At 37.1% G+C, this 23,976-nt stretch overlaps 2 protein-coding genes across 2 annotated transcripts in view; one reads left to right on the top strand and one right to left on the bottom strand.

The window, feature by feature from the left end:
• The window catches only part of LOC139960602 (uncharacterized), a 187,644-nt gene that overhangs the window by 109,121 nt on the left and 54,547 nt on the right, over positions 1 to 23,976 (bottom strand). The window lies entirely within an intron of this gene.
• On the top strand, positions 1,113 to 7,756 carry LOC139960608 (coiled-coil domain-containing protein 137-like). The gene is made up of 6 exons (XM_071959088.1): positions 1,113 to 1,520; positions 2,771 to 2,949; positions 3,115 to 3,286; positions 4,775 to 4,857; positions 5,803 to 5,882; positions 6,785 to 7,756. The coding sequence occupies exons 1-6, from the start codon at positions 1,450 to 1,452 to the stop codon at positions 6,995 to 6,997; spliced, it is 798 nt and encodes a 265-aa protein (XP_071815189.1). The 5' UTR covers positions 1,113 to 1,449; the 3' UTR covers positions 6,998 to 7,756.

Raw genomic sequence — 23,976 nt, 5'->3', positions numbered from 1 at the left:
TTGAAATAGGGAGGTGGGGTGACAAAAATAATCCCACTTCTGACACCAATTTCTGTAACACCCCTGTACCCCGGCCGAGCGGTAGCGTGGGAAATCAGGCAGCTGGAGGCCACCTGATGTCAGAGCGGGGAAGGGGGGGGGGTGAAGACTTATGCTAGCAGGGCTTGAACCAAAACACAAAAGAGAGAGAAGAATATAGTTAAAGAGAACTGGGTCTCAAATCAACAATTTAATAGCTTAATTAACTTTAAACATACACTTAACAAAAATAAGGCAGTGACTTTCTGCCGTATACAAATATAAAAGCAAACAACGGGCAGAGATTAAGTTTAAATCAATAACAAATACACTTACATACCAGGGCGTGGGCAGCACGGCTCTTAAGAATCACGAGAGTGAATACCCGACACGGGGCGCCAACGGCAGACTGAACTAATACTGCCTAATGTGGTCCCGCCCCGATTAACTTCTGCAATACCTCCGGGGAGAGCCCTAATTTGACCCTACCTCCGGAGTCTAAAAATGCAACGAAGCCAACCAGGACGGGAACTTATTAGTTATACTATACAAAAGGAATGGCGCCCGTAGTCAGCCTTCACTCCCGGACCCGCTCTCTAAAATAAATGAACCTTGCCTTTAAAATAATACTATACTGTAATTGCCGTGCTGCTCACCGCTGGTCTCCAGTTCTCTGCCCGAACTTCAACGAAATAAATTAAGTTTCCACAATGCAAAATACATAAGAAAAACAACGTCTTAATTAAACAAGGTTAAGAGAGCAAGTGATAGTAAAATAGATACACGCTAAACAGAACAACTCGTGTAATAAAAGAGCGAATTCCCGGAATGCTGGTGATGGCAGACGACGGGGAGAGCGAAAGAGACCTGCATAATAAAACAAAAGTGAATGGAATGGTGAATGAATGGACAACAAATCGCAGGGTAAATTATTCAAACAAAACGGGAAAACATATTCTTAGTAGCCCTGGGCGTGTTCGAAATACGGGGTACACGCATCCCGAACAACCCAGGGCGTAACAATATGCTACCTCAATTTTTTAGTTGTTGCGAAACTCTCTAAATCTCGAGTGTTTTATACTTACTTTATGCATGTCGACAAAATATAATTTTCCATCGATTCTGTGGCTAATTTAGAATAAAAATTCTAAATGAGGGAAGATTTATCCTATGTTATAAAACTAAAAACACTAGATGTTAGTTAAGGTACTTCTTTGTACGAGCCCCAACTTCAAGACCAAGGAAAGACCATAATAGGACCAAAGAAAGACCAGAACTTCTGAGTTGGAACACTGAGTGTTTAGGGCCATGCCGACCTTGCTTGGACATACGAGACGACTGGACTGGAATCGCATGTACCAGCGACAGATGTATACTTAGTGAACTAAGTTTAGTTGGAACTAGCCAAGTTTAGAATATTCACTACTTAAAATGGGTAAACACAAGAGGATCAAAGCGATTGACCCCTTTCTCACGGGACCCAGAAGAGATAAACGTGTCCGGTAATTATGATTCGGTTATGGCCCATCTGATGGAGAAGCTAATCTTACTGAAACCTCATTTTAGGGAGTTCGAACGTTGTAATATTTCGTGGAATTGGTATACCCTACCCTGTATCCCATTGTTTTGTAGCTGTGTTTGCATTCTACGATGCTAGGTCGTTAGGGTTTTGCGGTTGTTGTAAAACACCCGTTCAAATCGAGTGTGTACGTCGAGATTTCCAAAGGTTTCCCGGGAGTGGCTACGTTGGCACCATTGAAAGAAGTCTATTGTAATGCGAGTTTACTGAGAAAGTATGAAAATAATTTCTCAGAGACTAAAGCAATCCCGTGAAGTGGCTACACAAACTCTGTCGAAAACTTCATCGAAAACCCTTGCATTATAATGAGAACGACCCATCATTGAACCCAATCGTTTTCTATGCGAGTTAAATGTTAAGAAAGTTTTGAAAATATTTGTTAAGTATCTATAAAGGAACATAGAATCTATTTTGAAATTTATACATCACCTCTGCACTATTGTAGGCTATGTTAAAGATCTGCTTTATTGGTTCCAATTATAGCACGCTATAGCTAGGAAAGTTTTGTGCTTACGTAATCGACCTGCCACGGTTGTAAATCCACCTCAGGCAGTCTAAGATTAGCCTGCATAGCTTCTTAACACCATTACTATTAGGTTATTTGTGTAAACACTGTGTGGAAATATGTTCATATCTACAGTGTAGTTTATCAAACAGTGTTCACACAAAGACCCTCACACAAGAAAAAATATGTAACAGGCGTTGCAGACTAATTGGTTAAAAGAGGTCATTTTACGACCAAGGCAGGTCGATTACTGTAATCTCAAGAAACTTTTCCAAGATAGCGTGCTATAGTTGTGGTCTATACAGAAGACCTGAAAGGTAATTGTCACCCTAACCCTAGCACTTTAGAACAGACATAATTATGTCTTGAAAGAAAGTGGATTTACTCAACGTCCCTCTTATGCAGACCCATTTCTGATAGATAAAAATTGAGGTTTGAGATAACCCCTGGAAATCAGGAGAGTGTGAGATTGCCTTTAAAAACTGGAAGACACCCTCGTTAAACTGGCAGCATTGGCAAGTATGCAGTCTTAACCTTTTGTGTTCTTATAATTTGCATACATGTAATTTGTGTCTATGATATTACACATACAGATGGTAGCATGCATTCGCTCTGTATGTGTTCCCAAATGTTCCGTGAACATTGACTAGTTCGGTTTTCTTTTACAGCGAGCAAAAGCGATGGGAAGAGAAACAGGATGTGGCACCAATTAATCCTGGAGAACAGTCTGCGCCTAATAGTTTCAAGTCCATGCTGGGAACTATTGAAGATGCAAAGAAAACAAAAGCAGAAAAGAAAAGGGAAAAGGCAGAGAAGAGAAAAGTTGAAATAGCTGCATTGGAAGAAGGTAAATTTTTGTTTTGAGATGAGCATATAAACAAACGTTTGTGAGTCTGCAAACATGGTGACAAATAAGCCATGTGATCAAATTCGTGATCAATACATCATCATCATTTAAAATACCAATTATTTCATAGATTTCTATTGTTCTTGGTACTTTTTTTTAATGTAGTGGGAATAAAGCCAGTTACTTATCCTGAGGAAGGTGAGAAAATGGATGCATTCGTCCAGAGAGTTTCGTCATCGGCGAATAAGAAGATCAGAGAAGAGAGGATGAAAATACTTGTAAATAGTCACGATGAAAACAGCGATCGAAAAACGAAAGTATCGGACAGTAACAAGAGGTAAATACAATCACAATATAATTTTAAAAATTTTCTCAGTTTGGTCTGGAATTATTCCTCATTTGAATTTTTTTACTGCAAGTTTAGATTTACTATATTCTAAACATAAATGTGCATGTTTTATGACATCCCAAAGTTTAACTTAAATTTTGAAGTATGGAAATTTTTGAACCAAGGTTTGTTGAGTTGTTTAAGATCATATCGTTGTTGTGTCACAATATGACACACTTTGGTCATATTTTCAACATAATATCTCTAAAGTTGTCATAAAATGTGTTGTTACTTTGATGCATAAAAGTTTTTGGTCAGAAGAGATGCTAATAACACTTGAAGTTGGGAATGTACCTTCTTTCACAGACAATGTTCAGAAGTATCTACACCTTGCCGAATTTGTAAAAAAGAAAAGTCTTGTCAGAACTTGTTATTATTAAGTGGTGCAGGCAGTTACAACCTGATAATATATTGTTGTTTGAGAAGAAATACTGTATGGCGTCCAGATCAACTCAGTAGTTAATATTTGAATGTAAACATATCTCTTTCCGGTTGACGGGGGGAGGGAGGGGGAGGGAGGAGAGACAAGGTATCTTTCTTTTGTCATGGTTGTACATTTTAACAATTTGATAAAAGTTTAAAGTACCTAACTACCAGTTATGTTTCCATCTTCATTAAAGCAATGGTTTCCATTTCATGATTTTGTTTCCTTTTCCATCAAATTCGTACTGCTACATGGTCTATGCTAGCTCTATGTTATATATCATCAAGTTCACTCGTACTGCTGTATGGTCTATGCTAACTCTGTGTTACATATCATCAAGTTCACTCGTACTGCTGTATGGTCTATGCTAACTCTATGTTACATATCATCAAGTTCACTCGTACTGCTGTATGGTCTATGCTAACTCAATGTTATATATCATCAAGTTCACTCGTACTGCTGTATGGTCTATGCTAACTCAATGTTATATATCATCAAGTTCACTCGTACTGCTGTATGGTCTATGCTAGCTCTATGTTACATATCATCAAGTTCACTCGTACTGCTGTATAGTCTATGCTAACTGTATGTTATATATTATTTGACCACAAAGAGAGGAAAGTGACATTGTTTTATAGAGATGTATCTTAAAATAGTGAAGAGTCAACAAGTTGCTTTAAGTTTCTTCTTGGAATCTGAGACATTAAACCTAATTTTCATATTTAGCTTATATGTTTTATATTTTTGTTGATGAACACCCCAAAACAGCTAAGAAAATAAGTTATGAAAGAAAAACAATATTTGAAGCACAAGTGGCATGAAGATGCCACATTTAGACTTGCTCAAATCTTCAGCCTGTTATATGAAGGAACATTAAATCTCATTGATATCACTTAAAAAGGAATGAGCCTTTTTGTTTCAGTCATGACCTTCAGGTATTGCCTTCTCCTTAACTTAAAACGTCATCTGTTGTAAAGCTTTAACGTTTTGTATCACTTTTCTGTATTCTGCAGAAGACTGGCGCTACTAAAGAAGAAAGCCGAACACAAGAAGATAGAAAAGAATCTAGATCAGTTGGAAAAAGATTTTTTCACAGGTAGAGCATATTATATTTAATGAAGTTCATGTAAAGATGATCAAGATATTTAAATTATCTTCATTTCTAGTTACATTTTACTTTTAAATTCCAAAAACAGTACTGCACGCAGTTTCTGTTTTGAAAGTAATGGAGGTGATTGGTGACAAAAGGCTGCTGTGCTATCAATAATTTACCTGGTAAAGCAAGATCGTGAAATTGTTGCACAATTGCAAAGAATTTTGAATCCACAGATTTGTATTATTTTCATTATTCTACAGTCAGCAGGATTCAGTAACATAAAACTTGCTTTACCAAATTCAAAACACTTACTTGTCCCCTAGTTTTAATTTTTTTAAATTTTATCATGATTTATATTAAAACATGGAAGGAAATGTCTGTAAGTTTTACAAAGAGCTTTTAACCATACGTGCCATTATTAGGACATATATATGAACCCAGGCACTAAATAAAGTTGCAAAAGTTAAAAAATTTGTCAAACTGGTAATAATCTTGAAAACCACTACAGCAAGATAATGTCAATTCTGTTTTAGAAAAAATATCTTTGCAATGTCATGTTTTCTCTTTCTGGTACAGTCATTAAATCTAAAGAGATATTATGTTTGTGTAAAAGTTGGCCTGACGTTTCGATCCTAGCACGATCTTCTTCAGAGGCTGAATGACAAGTAACAGTAACAGAAGGGACAAATACAAGCAGAGAATACAATACAGACATGTTGATGAGCAGGGTGAAACACAAAAGAGATAGATGTAAGGGGATTAGTAGACAAGGGATGGAGCGAAGAAAGAAACCAACAGGGGGAAGAGGAGAGGTAGGAGATAAACTGTAGAGAGACAAAGAGAGGACTAAGGGAAGATATTAATGTTTGCAAAAGTTGCATCGAGTTTTTACTATCAGTAATGTAAAGTTTAACCTCATATTTGTGCCTTCATATTCACTTCTAGAAAAAATAGCTTTTGGTGATGTGGCAAGATGTCCTCCACAGTTTACAGCCAAACCCAGAGGAGGGAAAGCCACAGAAAAGGTAAGTTTCAAACCAGAAAAAGTTACTATGGCTCTTGATTGACATTAACTAGTGCTGCAAACTAAACAAAACACAACCTCTTGTATGTTATTATGCGATAGATTAAGAATATTTCTATGTATGTATGTGGTGATAAAATGGTTCAGATAGATTCATTGTTTCTTGACAGTTCAAACATTGGTAGATTTATCACATATTACAAATGGTATAATTCCATAAACAACAAGAAATGGCTTGCAGCGGTATCACCTGAATATGTAGAATTTTGATAAAGATACATATTGCCCGTTAGGCAACAAAGAATTTTTTTACTGACCATCAAATCACAAGTGACCCACAAAGAGTATCTACTGCAACATGAAAACTTCATCTTAAGATCTTGTTGCTCTTAGCTCAGGATATTTGAATTTGAAATACCTTCATTTCGCATGTCCAATGAAACCACCTAGTGTCCTTGCTACTTTGGTTTAATCAGTGACATACGCCCCTGGTATTCAAGGTGGGGTCATCAAACGATTTTGGAGGTTCATCAAAAACAAAGCAAAAACAAACTGAAATTGCTGCTATTCGTGGCAAAGAAAAAGGTGGAAAGTCTTGAACATAAATTGCTTGAAAACAAAATTTGCAAATTTCAACACCATTTTGCAACTGTGCACCTTCGTATTCATATTAAAAAGGAGTGTGTTTCCTTCTCCCCGTAAACCACCTTCCTAACATCTGTTGGAGGGTTGCCAAGCTCAAGAAGGTGAAAACTGGGGTCACCAGGCCAAAAAAATGTTTGAATACGAGTGACCTCCGTACTTTGGTAACTCTCTGATCAGATTCATCGTTGGTGGTTAAGTCATATGTTTCTCTTTTGGTAAGCCATTATTATTATTATTTATTTATTTTGAAATTTATAGAGCGGTAAGAAGCAACTTCATCTGAGTGCAATGCTATCAAAGAATGCTACTGCTCCTGTCAAACACCAAGAAAGCAGTTCCTCCAAGTACAAGAAACGGAAAGCCATGACTCTATACGAGAGGAAGGCGTTCGACGAGAAACAGAGTGCGGCTATAGAAGCCTACAGAAAAGTTAAAATGCAAAGGATGTCAGGAGGAGGGAATCGAAGATGATGGATATTCATGACTGGTATATGGATGTAGGAGAAACGCATGTTATGCCCTTTACTGCAGAGGAAAGAGGTTCAGGTGGATGAAAGCGATCCCATCAGAAGTAAAGGTTCCTAGTTACTGGGAGGCCGTGGGTTTCCCTCACATGTCAGTCAAGATTAAAGCCTGTTGCTCTTTCGGGTGTCATACCACGATTTTCTGCATCATAAGTGATCCTCCAAATTATAAAAGAATTCTGAATTACAGTTAACCTGTTAACTTTGTTAATGGACAGTGTTAAGTGGATTTAACAACTGAACTTGCTGCTTAGCTTGGTGGAATGCCTGCATTCCAGGTGGATCATTATCATAAGTTAGAAACAAATGGGGATGAAGAGCCAGGCATTTACTGCAAATCAAGCTATTGATGCAATTGACCATAAGGAGACAAAGGATTACAGCCTGCAGGTGGAACGGGCTGTAACCCAAACTGTAACATTTGCGCCAGTTTTACCAAATGTGGGTAAAGGCACCTTTAGTATATTTAAATCTTAACTTAAAATTTGAGTATTGTGTAATTGTGAAGATTGCATTAAGACAATTAAACAGGAAAAGAAGGAAAATGAGCACATACTTCCGTTAACCGACCCTCGAAATATTGCATGGGCTCTTTGTCAATTGCGTATCATGGATTGTATAGTGTTATGTATAATTCATATAGAGGTTTCCTTTGTTTCTGTCACATACATTTTAAGGAGTGTTTTCACCTCATCACTGATAGATTGATTGATAGATTTCTTAGCAGAAAATTTTACTTTAATGTATTCTTTGAGATATGTTGCATCCTTAAATGGTTTTAGCTCCCTGTGGATCCCTATCTATGTGTATTTCTATGTATCTCTGAATGATTAAAAGTAGCCCCAGTATAGACAGGGGGTCAATCTGGCATTAGCAACGGGACAAAATTTGGACAGCCACAAGCCAAGTATGCAAAAATTTATCAAGATTAGGTTCTTAGGAATACTATATAAACAATACTATTTAAGCAAGAGATAAAAAGAAAATAAGTTGGATAATGTTAACATATTTCATTAGGAGAACTTTCGGCTAGATTTAGATTTGAAGCAGGGACCTTGATGGTGATTTCTGACCAGCACTCGCATCCTAAGTTAATATGGTAAGCTTCTTAATGTACAATGGATGGCACAAGGGTATGGTATGAAACAAGGCAGTATTCCTGGTCTCACTGTTTCAAATCTAATTATGACATCTTTTTATTCTATTAACTGATATATATATGATACAAGATCTCATTCAGACTTTTTTTGAAGATTCTCTACATTGAGTAGTTTTTTAAAATCCGAGTATTGTGTTAAATATGAGTTGCATTATACTAACAACTGTTGAACATTTAACCTTCTAGTTATAAAATAAATATGTCAGTAAAAGTTAATTATCAAGTGTATTTATTCTGTTGTGTATTCCCCCCCCCTCATTTTTAAGGCTTACGAGTCCCAATACCCCCCCCCTCCACCAGTATCCACACACCCATTGCACTCCTCTGTATCATGCTTGGACTGAATTAAATTGATATTACTACGCATGTTTTCCTTTCAGGACATTGAAGACTACTTCTGCTTTTTCCAAAAAGTGCCCGCCAAAGAAATCTGTAAAAAAAGTCAGTGTGAGCAGAATTTTGGAAGTTATGAGCTCAATGAATACAAAAACAATAAAATGCCATTCTTCATTAAAACAAACATGTAGATTGCCAGATCTGGCTCACAGCTGTTTTGTTTGTAGCCTACATATGGTTTGTTGTTTGCATAAGCCGAGTTCTTTGAAAAAAAACGTGAAAGGTATATATACATGAATTAAATAAAGTATCCTTTTCAATTTAGTACTGTAATTTACAGTGCTATGGATTCTATGCAACTGATTTAATTGATCACCTGATACCCCAAATAGAATTCATTTTTTCAGTATTCAAAGGAATACATACTTCTCCGTTCATATTTTCAAGTCTCGCCTTACCAATATACTTGGCCTTCTTTCTTTGCTTCAATTGTAAAACTTATACGTTGAAAGAGAACAGATCTATGTGAGTAATGGTAAAGATTAAACACACATTGACAATGGTTTATTCATTACAGGAAGCAAAATGGATGGAGAAATTAACAACTAGAGAACAACAGGAAATTCTTCATTTGGTGAATATTCGGTAGAAATTGTTCTCACACCCTCCTGTCTAGTTTATAGAATCAGTTTTCACACGCTCGTGTCGAGTTTATATGAAAATTCCGCTTTTTAGATGTTAAAAATATGTCAATTACATTATTATTCTTTTTCAGATATGCCCATGCTCATTTATCTTACTTATTCCTCTTTACCAGGTCAAACATTTTCCACCACTATCCCACTCACATTCCCTGTCATATACCTGGAAGCAAAAAAAAATGTTTCAGGAAATCATTTATACAGTATCGCATCGCCAACTGCTACAACAATTGGTCACGCTGCATTAAAACTATAAAGATCTTTAGCAGTCTCTACACACTACACAGGAACTATAGTCTTGAACGAGAGAAATAATTCAGAACCTTTCCAAAATGCTACACAAAATGTGAACACTAAATTATTCCCTGGGATTGTGCATACAAGAAAAGTTTAGAATTAAAGTTTGTTTGTAGTATAAAAATGTTGTTATTTTTGCACACTGTAACAGTTTATTTGGAACTGCCTGGTGGTCCTAGACATAATAAGACCCTCATTAACTCGTGTCTCTGATTGTCTTGACCCCTCACAATCCCTGATTCAGCTGGATACGACAACCAGATTTATGGTATTCATCTTTCTTTTGTCTCTTTCTCATCTTCTTAAAGCTGACCTGTGCCAAATCTGGCATTTCTCAATTCTTTTAACTCCCTGCAGACTGTTCTATCCGAGATCAATAAAAACTTTCCTGTAGCATTGGAACACTAAAAGAAATTCTTGAAAGCAATTATTCAACTGGTAAGAAATATTGAATGATTTTGTTGTCAAGGGAGGTGTGAGGGTGTAGTGTCAGAGCAGGGTCGGGATACGTTCGGTGTGGAAGCTAAAATGAGCAGTTTCAGATTTTGTGACTCATCAATCAAGTTGAGTCGAGTTAGGAGTTTACCTGGCTTGAGTGATATCCTTGCTGGAGATGCTGTAGATAAAAATTAGTTTGCTATATGATAATCAGTGTAATATGGAAGTAATACAATCATGCATAACATTTTTGGGGCTTTTCAGCACTTTCTATAGTGTTCTTAATACGGCAAGGTGTCAATGTAAAAAGTGTCGCTATGGATCTTGGGAATTATATTGCTATTTACAATATTTTGTTAATACCCTGCTATTCAGTGAGAAACAATTTTATTGTTTGTTTTAAATTGCAAATTACCTGATATTTGTAATATATTAGTATTTTATATTTCCTGTCTTAACTTGAAATTTTGTGTTACCGGATAACTCTGAAATATTTTTCTTCTGTTCAGATGGAAGATGCCAATTTGGAGGTAGCAGATGCTTTATATGTATTCTATGCTGCTGTGATATCCTTCGTGACCATCCAAGAAGAGCTTAACTTCAAAACTGTTATGCTGGTAGGTAGCAATTAGTAACTTGTTCTGAGCAGAATTATTTCAAAAGTACAACAACATGCGTATGAGTACCAGTGGAATTCTCCATGTTAGAGTACATAGGCGCATATCCAGTGGAGGGGGGGGGGGGCAGGGTTGTTAGGGGCTTGCATATCCCGGTTAAGAAAAAGAGGAGAGAACAAAAGGGAGAAGAAAAAAGGGAACAGAGAGGGAAAAAAGAGGGGAAAAAAGGGTCAAATAGAGGAGGAAGGAGAAGAAGGAAGGGAAAAGAAAAAGAAGAAAGAGAGAAAAAGGAGAAAAGGAGGAAGTAGAAGAAAACCGCCAAGACACCGGGAAGAGAAAGATCGAGGGACAGTGACATACGGTAATAACAGCGCTGATCCCTATGATATACACAGGGTAGCCAGTGACGGATCGAGGATTTCGGAAAGGCGTGCGCCTCACCCGACCCGTTACACCGAAAGCTCAATTTTTGACGTTTCCATTTCAGTTTTCCATTTTTTACCTCTCTCACTAATGTATATATATATATATATATATATATATATATATATATATATATATATATATATATATATATATATATATATATATATATATATATATATAAATATATACCATATATGGTCTATCATAACGCATGTGTGTGAATGAACGCCTTAAACAGTTGTACAATTGTGCTATGAAACCAACTCGAACTCGACTGAGTCGTCGGGGAACATGACGCATTTTGGTATTAGACCAGGATCTATATGCGAACTGCACAAGACCTATGTCCTTCGATGCAACACTATCATCCAGAGATAAAATGTTATACACTCCGATCTGAATGCTAATTGTAACCCCAAACCTAGTACCGTAAATCGTACAATGAATCTAAAAGTAAATCCCGCATGCGTTTGGAGAATTGAACACATCTCCTGTGAATATCATGTAGTGGATTTAAGGGCGTATCATGGGCGGGGTGGAGTTGTTCCCATCTGCATGAAATCGCATGCTCACAACCCCTCTAATCGCTTCCCGATGAGTTACGAAACTTAATTAATGACCTTCGCCCGTAGTACCAAGAAAAATCCGACAACACACCACTTCATTGATAATATGTCGTCCTCGTTTAGCGTAGTGGCAAATGTGCACTTTTTGCGAAATTGAGTTAAATATTTTTTCTTACTTAATTCGAGGGTGAAAAATCCTTTGAGCCGGGTTAGAAGTTCTAAAACTGTTTAGATTTTTAGCTATTCCTGACTGATGTTTGACGAATATCCAACTAAGGCCCGCTCTCGTTCTCACATACTGACGATACTTCAGTCATTTTAACCACTCAGTAACACAATTCGGCTAAGGTCCATGTGTTTTTGCATAACGACGATGTTACCCTTTGGAACATGCCGAACATAAAAACCATGTCACACTGACTTGTGAACCCCACTAATTAACTGCCATTTGAAAACACCCAGGATGATGGGAAGGTAATATCTTTATTATTTCTACCTCGCCTTTAAATTGATTAATGCAGCATTTCATACACGATAGCATAACTCGTGAATACAGAATGGCCAGTGGGGTCAACAATAATATACCTGAATAGTAGCCTAGTGTTATGATTGCAGTACATTCGATGCTTGTATCTGTTGCGCTAGTAGCTATAGACAGTAGACTGAACTAACGCTATTTATTTCTACTGAATCGGTGTAATAGTGTCGGTACATTTAATTAGAGCTTTGTGTAAATGAGGAAACAAGTGGTGTAAGTCACTGATGGACATTGATGACAATGGGTGTAACTCGTAAAAAAAAATGAATAAATCACTCAAGTTTTAATTGTAACCGCGAAGACTATAAATACCTAGACCAAGGTTAATTAATTTAAGCAACTCTTAGTGTTAGCCTAACCATTCCTAAGGACTTAAGGGAAGAAATCCCAAACCTTCATAATGAACTTATATCACCAAGATCCTTGTGTTGAAATTATCCCTAAAATATCTAAGTCCATTATCTTGCACAGTACGGGAGTAAATTGGTTCTAAAAGTCGTGGCATGGGGCTATTTTTTGGCCAATGTGTGATGTCTTAGTGCCACTTGGAATGACGAGGGGTGGGCGATATGCTTTAATATTTGGTTTCCCGTCTCCTTTTCAATGTGAATGTAAACAGTTCAATATACAAATACCAGTATTATGAAAAATTAAAACATGAAAACATTAGCTCATTTCCACTTTAGACTTCCTGCAGTCTTCAGTTTCACATATAAAGAAACGCTAAAAATGTAACATCTCCCTAAAGAAGTAAGGTTTCTCTTAGCTGTAGACGGCTTTGCTCATCACAAGCATTGCACTAGCCTAACTTATAAACTACTTTTTATCTGGCTTAGTTATACCTAGTTACATACTTGAAGGTCATATACTTTTACATGAAACTTTGGAAGGTACTAGCATAGCTTATTCTTAAGTAACTATTTTGCTACAAAGACAAAGGACTAGGAGGAGAGGTAGTGCGTTTAGACCGAATTACTAGAAAATCTGTATAGCAACCTTCATATTTGACAGCACCCTGGAAGTTTTCTTCCACAGTCTAAGAAGTCCGGGATCATAGGTGAAGTTATACCAGACCTTTTGGAAAAAATAAACCAAGTCAGAATATGGACATACAAACCAAATGAACATCACCAAACTGATACACCCTCAGCCCTGGTTTCCATACATGGGGATTGTTAACCCATAACCCATAATTAATGAAGGATCTTTACGATTTATCAAAGAAACATGGCTTATTCAATTTGGCTTATTCAATTTGGCTGACACAATTTCTTCAAGGATGGTCTAGACAAGTTTGATAAAAGGTTATCGGAAATATCAGAAATATAGGTTGATGCGCCTTAAGGGGGGGGGGGGGGGGGTCCATAATCTGCTATATTATTGAAGAAGATCCTGCTAGGATCGAAACGTCAGGCCAACTTACTTTTACACATATTATTAACTATTTATACTTATGAAATTATGTCAAGTTCACACATTTCTGTTACAAAATATGCCGATGATACTGCTGTATCATGCACAATTCCTAAGAGAAAATGACCAATTAAATTATCAGTGTTCTGTAAATTACATAGTTCGAACATGTGACCGCAATACTTTATTGCCCAACCCCCCCCCCAAAAAATAATGGAAATTTGTTTTTAAAATAAAACCATAAAACATGAATGTCTCATTCTATTAAGATTGCAACGTTTCCTTATTGAGGGATCTGAGGTGGCTAGAACCTCCAAAAACTGAGTACTGGGAGTATACAGCAACGACAGTTTGAACTTTTCTTGCAATGTATCAAGGAATAAAAAAAGTGTATTATATAGAATCTAGTGTGGCTTACGTTGTGTCTCCCTTTAACCAAAATGCTAAGGAAAATGTTTTCGATACTATTATTCTACCCTGGCACATGTGATCTATACAGTGCCTGTCTGGTACCATTTTATATTGCAAGAAAGCAAAGAAAGAACAATGAAGTTTCTTAAATACACATCAGCTATATTTAATTTTAGATTACAATATATTTTTAGAAAAAGTATATGCTGCTGCTATAACTGAGTTTACAAGAATGGCAAATAAGATTTACAGTGATCAGAATCACTCTTTGTGTACTGTACTAAAAATTCTTGAGCACAAACCGAGGAGAAATCTAAGAAATCCCCACAAAATACCGAACGTAAGTTTACAGATACTCATTTATTTACTGTGCTGCTTTATACATTCCATCCAAGCACTTAGAATGTTTGTTGTATCTGTTTGTTTTACCGTTTCATGTATTAACTTTTGTGTGCGTAAATGTATTTGATATGATATTTAAAAAAATATCACCTTTTATATTAGTTATTCTTCTTGTTGAAATATTTTATGATTCCTCTCTATAAATTTTATACGTATAATGGATGGAAATAAAGAAGAAAGAACCACATACTATAGTACAACGTGTAATCACTTGAACAATGGCACAGTTGTTTCCTTCTTTAAATCTGAGGATTCACACGAGGTTTGGTTGGATATTATAAACGTGCCTGTGAGCGTTAGAAAATTTCATATTCCGTTAAAGGGCATAGTACAGTGGGAAAGCTTCCAACACTTTTGAAGGATACTTAGAAACTATTGTCAGAGACGAAGTTTTATAGTAGCCGTTATAAAAGGTTTTAATATTGTACACCAGTAAATAAACTGTGTCTGAATTTTCGAAAATTCCCTGACAAACATTCTTCATCAACCGACCGGTCTGTTATGGGTTGAAGGAGGATTTTTCTATATTGATTGTCCATAGATGATTATTTTTGCAACATTATGGGTATATTTTGAAGTGAACTTATTCCATGAAAATCCCCCCAAAAAATTCCATGAATAATCAACATTAACAAGTACAACTATAAAACATGTGCGCCCTTTTATATCATCACTACAAACATAAATATTCCCAATTTTTCAGTTAATTCTACTCCCAATTGCACTCGTAGTGTTTTTAATGAGAACCCTCGTAGTCAGTTGTTGATCTGACTACGAACTCTTCTTCGTATAACATTAAATATATATATATATATATATATATATATATATATATATATATATATAGTTGGTTGGTTGGCGTCTAGTCTATGTCCGGTGGACAGAGCGGAATATATGTAGAGACTAGTGGAACACTAGTAGCTGTAACTCAGAATTTCACGCGTTGAGCGATCATCAGACAACTGATAGCTTCGAGTACTTACTTATGTCTAGTATTACGCTGTTTCCACCGTAAGGTGCTTCAGCAAATAGCTTCAAGTTTTGCTCCATTAATATATAGGCTTCTCGTCGGGATTACCGGGGATTATAGGGTTGTTGGTGTATTGTTCTTCTATCGGTGTATTGCACAGCCACCAAACATCGAAGGGAACCACACACAACTAAGGCGCGAACACCGAAGAAATGCAACAAAAAAACCCCCACAAACAGAACGGACGCAAAAGAGAATACACCGACAGCCGAACACCGAAGAAAGGCAAAACACCCCACCAACAGAACGGACGCAAAAGAGAATACACCTACAGAAGAACAATACACCAACAACCCTATAATCCCCGGTAATCCCGACGAGGAGCTCTCTTGGCATTAGTTACGCATGTTCATTAGAAGATTTAATTGGTGTAATATCTATTTCTGATATAGCGAAATATTTGACATGATAACTTTGGCACAAAATTAAATTGTGATATGAAGTAGACTTTATATATAAGGCCTATCTGCAGTTAATTAGAAAGCAAAATGCAAATAACATGTTTTAAGATGTTTAACATAGTACTACAAATATGAAATATTCAGTTGTGACATCATAAGGATTTCACCGATATCAATAAATAAATATTCGTAATCTATACAATCTTAACTTTGAACAGAGTTTGAAGTAAACTGATTTGTCATCATTGTTTGTATACTTTGACAAGACAAATGTACGATTTGTTTGACTTTCGTGCATTGAGTCTGGCCATGTTTATGCTAAAGTAGTTTCTATATCCTTTTTTGACCGACATATTTTGCATTGTGCAATACGTGGGACTATGTAACATTTAATGTTTTTTTTCTTCTCGACAGTTTCAGTCTGAATTTTTAATTGAAAACATTGAACATTAACTCATGAAGATGTCAAATCACCAAGTCTTCTTTATCAATTGAAATGATCAATAAGATGTCTCTATTCGAACTTAAGAGTACAGTTCCCCTCGATAAGCTGTAAAAGGAGGGCGAATACTAAAGCATGAGACCTCCTCGAAGCAAGTTGATAGTTATCATATTTATTGAAAACGTCATCTCGCGGTAAAAACTGCTAGTCTGTCAGACAGGTTCTGTTCTCTGTATGAGAGGCTGCTGTCGAAGGAAGACTTCGTTGGAATTCTAATCATTTCATTTCAGACCAGTGATTACTAACTCGTGTGTCGACTTTCAGCATTCCTATGCATTGCAGTATCGCCGTCATTAAAAGGCACATCAGTTCTAATTGCGTTTTCATTTCTAAAACAGTGTCAAAATACGACTTGTGGCAAGCATGCGCCATTTTGTTAATGTTCTTATTTTGCTATGAATTATTTTGTTATATAGTAAAGAGTATAAAAATGGAACCTGAGCATTATAATCATACTGACGTAATCGCTGCAGACTTCATATATGTAGAGTTGCTAGTAAAATGAAAAGTAAACGAGTTTAGAAACGACTTATATACCACCTGAAAGAGAGGGCGAGAGAGAGAAGGAGGGGGGGGGGTAAATGTGTATGAGAGGTGGAGGGGGGACTAGAATATTCGTATTACATCGTTAGTTTATACCTTCAACACTCCACTGCCACAGTGGACTATCAAGAAACGACGGATCTAAATGAGTATAGTTTCCGTCAGGGATCGACAAGAATGTTTCACAAGTTTACCGCGCTTAGTTAATTTAGTGGAATTCACTATCACATAATAGTTATTTCGTTTGATACTTTTGGTTTCAGATTTGGCATTTTCGGCTTCACTCGATTGCAGGAGGGTGCTATAGACTCCATTACCACTCCTACCCCTCCTGTTTGGGTTGGTTTTATACGTACTACCCACCACTTGGCTTACAAGTTATTGATATCACTTTCCATTTTACTCTACGTATACAACAACTATATGGGTAAAGCTATCCTGAACCGGCTTACCCGAACTAAGCTATCAGCCTAATAGATCTTCACTAGAGCACGGGCGTCAGCGTCAAGAATGCGTATGTCAGGGAGCGGGGACGATTGGCACACCGAACTTTAATACGTCCCGGATAACCTATACTACATAAAGGTTGTCTTGCTGAATAACTTTGTTTTATATATCTAACCTTCCCTGGTGATCTGAGGAGCCTGGCGTTTTTATCCATCGTGGCTATGCTTCATTGAGTTGAATTTCTTCAGGATGACTTCAAGCGTATAGTTGTTAACAACTCCTTACTTCGAACGAAACAGTTGAAGTTAGACCGTTAAACCTTCACACAAAAAGCATCTGTGGCATGTAGGGCAAGGTCATATCTCTCGAGAAGAAGAAAAAGAGAGAAATAAGTTTTCCCCCTATCTTCTGTTTGACATCAGTAATTACCTTCCTAACCCAATGGCGTAGCGATACACTTCTTATTAAGGGGGCCCATTGTTTGGCATCAGCAGTTACTTTCCTAACCCAATGGCGTAGCGATACACTTCTTGTTTAGGGGGCCCAATACTTGTCTACTGGGAAAGCAGAGTACCCCTCGAACCTATTTTCTTAACAGACACAAAAATCCATGACTGATTCTATATTCATACAGAAAAGTTAGTTACATATATTATAGAGGCATTATTCCTCATGGAAACCGTTATTTTGGTCCAATCCTAAAATATGAATGTGTTACTAACGTGAAGAGGAAGTACATCTATTTGACTATAACGTTTAACAAAATCAATATTTTCTGAATGGGAGGAATTTGATTTCTGTTTTGAGCAAAGAGAAAGAAAGAAACCTTCAAATTAACATGAATGCTGTTCTTAGCTAAACCTTTATGGTTCTTTCAAATATATTTGCTCAATATAACATCTTTGCATTCTATGCATCTGTTCAATACATTTGGCCATCTTCAAACACACATTGTCATCTCAGTATTCTAATCTCTATGTTTGTCTCTCCGTAAGGTTCATAGTTAGCACCTTTTGTCCGAAGAGCAAAGGCATTTACCGTCTCTTCTTTTGCAAACTAATCATCTTCGTCGTTTCATGACATCTCGACCTCGCATAACTAAACTTATATGGGATGTTCGTATGAACCATGTGAACTACTTCTTCCTTGCAAATACGGGGAATGGCGCAGACGATTACAAATGAACCTATTATTAAGCGCAAAGCATCATGGGCTCCGATTACATCATATGATAATTGTTGACGGGATGACGATTGCTTGATGTATTTTATGGTCTCATTCATCTTTTGAACAGTGGTTTTAAGCATCTGTTGTAAACCGGCTAAAGCCTTCTTATGCAATGTATCATCAGTAAATCTGTGTTCAAGTGTATGTGTTGAGAGACGCTTTAATTAAATACCGGTATATGGCTAGGCCGTTTAAGTAACATGCCCACTAGTATAACGCGTAGAACATGTACTATTTTTACATAGACAAAATTCTTATCTACAACAGGTTCCTCTCATTTTGAGCATGCGTCAAAACATTTATTACTGATAAACCTGTTATAGCATATGACAGTGTCCTCTCTTGAAGCAAACAAACTACAGTATTCATGAAACCAAGCACGCTGAGTTTAGAATCTCTCGTTCTTCATTTCCAAGGACATTTCAATTAAATTAAATAATATCAATTAAATAAAAAGAAATTAAAGCACTAGGCTGTATTTGAACCGTAAAATCTCCTGCTGTTCAACTACATCCATGGCTGACCTATTTAGTAAATGTTGTCTTGTTGCATTAATATCAGTCATAACAGATAGAAAAAAGAGGGAAACAAAAGTGTTTTTTATTTTAGCCTTTGAACCATTTATTTTTGGCCGAGAAATAATACAATAACAGACAAACGCGATAAGCTGTTTCAAGACGAGTGGATTGCATTATTCTTGTGGTGACGCAACGATACAGGTGGTATTGGGAGATCCAACCAGCGTGCGTCATGCTTGACAGTACCATTCACTCAGCAGGAATTGAGATATGGAACGCCAAACGGAAACACCAGATATGTCAATGTTAATGTGAGTTACTGATATGTGGCTGATGTAAGCATACATGAAGCAGCTGTAAGACGACATAGATAAGCTTTTCATCAAAAAAAATTATGACTTTCAAAAAGTTAATCCTTTTCAGAGCATCTTTCTACATTCGGTGAACCTTTCGACGCCATGCGTTATACTGAAAAGGCTCACTAAATAATTATGATGGTTTTCCAAAAGATGCAGTGTACCATATTTCGTGTAAGCGAAAATGTATCGTGTGCTGACGTGTATCATGCCGTAAGCTGGGGCGTACACTAAGTTCGTCATTTACATATACGATCCGTCGTTTCATTACCGAGCGAGCTTGTCAAATGATTTACCGTTAGCAGACAGTATGTGTATGACATATATAGGGAGAGTCGACTGCGACACTTAAAAGGGAATTTCAATTGTCAAAAGTGCAAATATGAAAAATATAGGGACATCGTTTGGCATTTAAGACGGAAATGTAAATTATCTATGTGTTTCTAATATATTAATTATAAAGAAAAATGCAACACAAAGAGCACAGTCCAGCTGAGACATGCAGATTCGGCTTACTGTCAAGGTTTAACATGAATGTTCTTCTTATAACACTAATATATTTAACTGAATTGAGAGTTGAGTTGACTCGGTTGAACATTTTCGCCCATTTATTTTGTGGAGAGGGGAAGATCTCAAGGAGAGTAATCTTCCAGGCTCCCCCACCCAGGACACAACCACCATTTTTTTTTGTACTGGGAAAGATGCTTAGAATTGATGTCGTCCTGTGGGTGAGACTAAGCGGAAAAGTGGCTCCGTTCCCCTTTGAGGAATTTTGGTAAAATGGAGGATGCTTAGATGCAAAACTTCTTCTGTATATATTACCATGATACATGTTCTGTGCACTGGGATGTTTTGCATTATTCTACGGTCTGCCATTGGGGTGGGATGTAGGAGTGTGCTTCCCCCAGATGTTATTATAGGGTGGGGAGGTGCTAACACTTTACAAGAAGTTTACGTGGTTCTGCCCCTGGATGCAGATTACGGAACCATACAGTAAAATACTTTACGATTCCGGGCTCTATATAATTATTAAGCTTTATACAACTTCCGGTACAAAATCAGAATATAACCAGATATCTTATAACAATACACCGTATGAAATGCCACCGTGATGCAACGAGACACATAGAAAACACGGGTTTTAACCCCTTGTAGTTGGTCGTTAAGTGATTCAAACATCAACCATTCATTTGAAGATAACAATCTGAATTTAGAACATGAATTTTTGGGTGGTTCAAAAGGGATCTTTCGACCGAGAAATTATGTTATATGTTTGTCTTTGTTTATCAACTTGGAGGGGTGCATACCGATATCGTGCGGTCTAGGTGCCCGTCAATTATGCAGAAAAATCCATCCTACCACACTCACGATCAACTGTGACAGCAAATTAAGCATCGATGGTTTCCCTGTAGGTACAACGAACATACATGTTGATGTCAATTTAATTATTGAAGAACCAAGCACCTTTGGAACTAAGTCGTCTGGAGATTGTCTCGGGTATTATTCCAGTGAACTAATCCTACATTTTAAAATGATATTACTATATGCGGTTCAAGAACTCTTTTATCTGTCGTGTGTGTGGCTACTGCTGCCTAATGATTGAGAAAAAGTAAAATGCAAAGAGAAACGTTTTTCTTGTACAACAACGGACGTTTCAAAAAGCGTTGCGACGTTCCAAAGTTGATGTTATACGTATACTTGACGCTACGTACGATACGTCGTTGTAGCATCTTTCAATTCTGTATTCAGTTATAGCTTAAAACGTAAAGGAAAATTATCTGTGTCGCATGTTTCGATTAAGAAACTGGTTTTCTTACGTCGTACATACTTCATGCAATATACGTGACCTTGTTATGTAACTTTGCTTCACACTTACAGTATACCTGTATCCTAAGTTATCAAACGAGGCATAACAATCATACATAAGTTCACTTGCTTTACCTTAGCGTAATTTCCTTAAACAAAAGTATAGGGCGAATGCTCTCGTGACTAGGAATGAGCTAATTTATATTGTGTGCCATAGGCTAGTTAAAGAGTAAGAGATACACGGTATATTAAAGGAAAACGGCAAGTACCTATCGTTGTTTGTCACTCCCCACCCCTCTTATTTCTTGCAGGGGGGGGGTCATATTTTATGGGATAGTACAGAAATAACTTGTGCGGCTTTATACTAACTTTATATGATAGGAACAAATGGCATATTTTTTTCTAATAAGTTCACCAAACTATAACACCCACCTATAAATTAACACTATAGCTTCATATTTTATATATTGATTCATAATATTTTAAATCAAAATCATTACATTGTTGGTTTATCCATGCATATATCATATCCTGCGTTTGTTCACCTTTGGACATGGCCATCTCTATACCGTAGAGTCAGGCATGCTGCTAATTCGCCGAGGCGCCACAGAGCGGAGTCATATGCCATTAGTTGAACAGTGATTTCATCAGCGGGTGACCACGACAATCGCCAGCGGTGTATGTGTCGGTATAAGGTCAACGACTCACATATTGTTCATTGACTATGGCTTATATAATATAATAATACCTAAATTAAAGAATGAAATAAAAAAGGTATTCCTAGTAACAGATTCAGTTAATTTTATCCTCCGGTGACCCCTTGTACTTCAAGAAAACAATGACTGGAATCGCTTAGCTCACAGTGCATAAGCTGTAGACCCGCTAGAAAAAGATACTCCGGGACACGTGGGCTGGCTATTTCACTACTACCAAATGGTTCCTTGTGTGGTGTTTAATACAGAGCTGGGAAAAACATACAAAAAACAACCAAACAGTGTGAAAGTTTTAAGGAATTAATTTTATACATGTGACTCCCGGAGATCTGACACTCGTTTTAATGTTTTGATTTTAGGGTACAGAAGAGAAAGAGAGGGTGGGCACATCACTGCGTGTGTGGCACATCACTGTGTTTGTGGCACATCACTTTGTGTGTGGCACATCACTGTGGGTGTGGCACATCACTGTGTGTGTGGCACATTACTGTGGCCTTATTGTGGATTCACATCCACAATTAGGCCACTAAAATGGCCTACTTGTGGTCGTCTGTTGTACGAACGGCATAACTTATGTTTTGATTGGCCTAATTGAAACAGTGGCCTATTTGTGGATTTATCGCTTTTGTTTTGGTACATCTTTCTCAGGAATTTCCATGGAAAATGAAAATATTGTTCAGGTTAGGGTTGAGGTTTAGGTGGGCGATTGGCTCAAGCGTCCTGGCTAGACTATGCCTAACACTAACACCGTAAACAGGCTAGACTGCATGGCTGTACATATAATTTGGATAGCCAATCATCCTAACTATAGGCTAGTATGTGCATTTCAAGAGACGACACGTACATTTAAAGTCTCTTTCGAAGTGATTAATTTAACTTAAGCATCCATTTTACGTCAAATCAGTCAACATATTCTTAGGCTTATTGAGTAAACTGAGTATAGTATGAAATTTGGGCCTCAACTAGGCCTAAACATAGAAATCGAGGTAGGGAGAATAACGTCATGCGACATCACTGAAGCCACTCACCCAACTGGTGGCGCTTTGCTTGTACGGCAAGAAAGTACCGCGCGTTATTCAAACACTACATCTTTGACATAACTAAGATGATATATAGTCAGTATTGCGAAGTTCGGCATACTGCGAAGTTCGGACACCCTAAGAAATACACGATTTCACCATGACAACCTACAGGAAGAGCCAAATTTCACCAAAAAGTACGAAGCTACAGTTATTTTCTCTCCAAAATGACCCGTGTGTAAGTAAGTACTTACATATTTATCAATAAAATTACAGAGATTTATGAAGTCTGTTATAATTACTGAAAGAGCAACTGCGCCATCAATTTTATCACCAGCGCCACACTGTAGGTTGGGTGTCCGAACTTCGCAATACTCTAGCAAAGAAATACCAGTTCCACAACCACGAAGAATTTTCTTGGAATACAACGTGAAAACAAGTTTGCAGGAAAGAACGTTTGGCCGTGTATCGTACTATAACAAATTTCTCCCACCATAACAAGTATATTTTCATGTGATTTATACCAGAAGATTCAGTTTTGGGGTGTTTTAAGGCTTAGGTGTCCGAACTTCGAAGTGACCATGCTACAGTAGTTGACAAAAATCACTCATAATGGTGATATCGTGAGCCGCATTTGGGTGCCAAAATGGAAGTGGACTGCAGTTTCACAGGTAATTCTTAGGAAGCGATAGTAGAGGCAATTGAATAGGGATCTAATGACTTTACTAATGTCGTCTGCTCAGCTGCTGTATTGTTATTCACTTGACCCTATAGTATAGGCTTAGCCAGTAATTTGAGTTTTGAGATAAGCCAAAGCCTACTCAGCCTAGCCAGGTATGTTATGGAAAGTAATTTGATAGGCTATGTATCTAAATTTACGCAACTATGTACGTATGTGTGTATGTGTGTATGTGTGTATGTATGTATGTATGTATGTATGTATGTATGTATGTATGTATGTATGTGTGTATGTATGTATGTATGTATGCGTGTATGCATGTATGTATGCGTGTATGCGTGTATGTATGTGTGTATGTATGTATGTATGTATGTATGTATG

The sequence above is a fragment of the Apostichopus japonicus genome, chromosome 19, assembly GCF_037975245.1.
Source record: "Apostichopus japonicus isolate 1M-3 chromosome 19, ASM3797524v1, whole genome shotgun sequence".
Classification (NCBI taxonomy): domain Eukaryota; kingdom Metazoa; phylum Echinodermata; class Holothuroidea; order Aspidochirotida; family Stichopodidae; genus Apostichopus; species Apostichopus japonicus.
The sequence above is the reverse complement of the archived record's forward strand: the minus strand, read 5'-3'. Positions and strand labels throughout refer to the sequence as shown.

Bases quoted from the DNA above. Each gene is read 5' to 3' on its own strand.
- LOC139960608 (XM_071959088.1), top strand. From the start codon at position 1,450: ATGGGTAAACACAAGAGGATCAAAGCGATTGACCCCTTTCTCACGGGA. The intron at 1,521-2,770 runs GTAATTATGATT...TTTCTTTTACAG, and splicing joins AGAAGAGATAAACGTGTCCG to CGAGCAAAAGCGATGGGAAG. The intron at 4,858-5,802 runs GTAGAGCATATT...ATTCACTTCTAG, and splicing joins GGAAAAAGATTTTTTCACAG to AAAAAATAGCTTTTGGTGAT.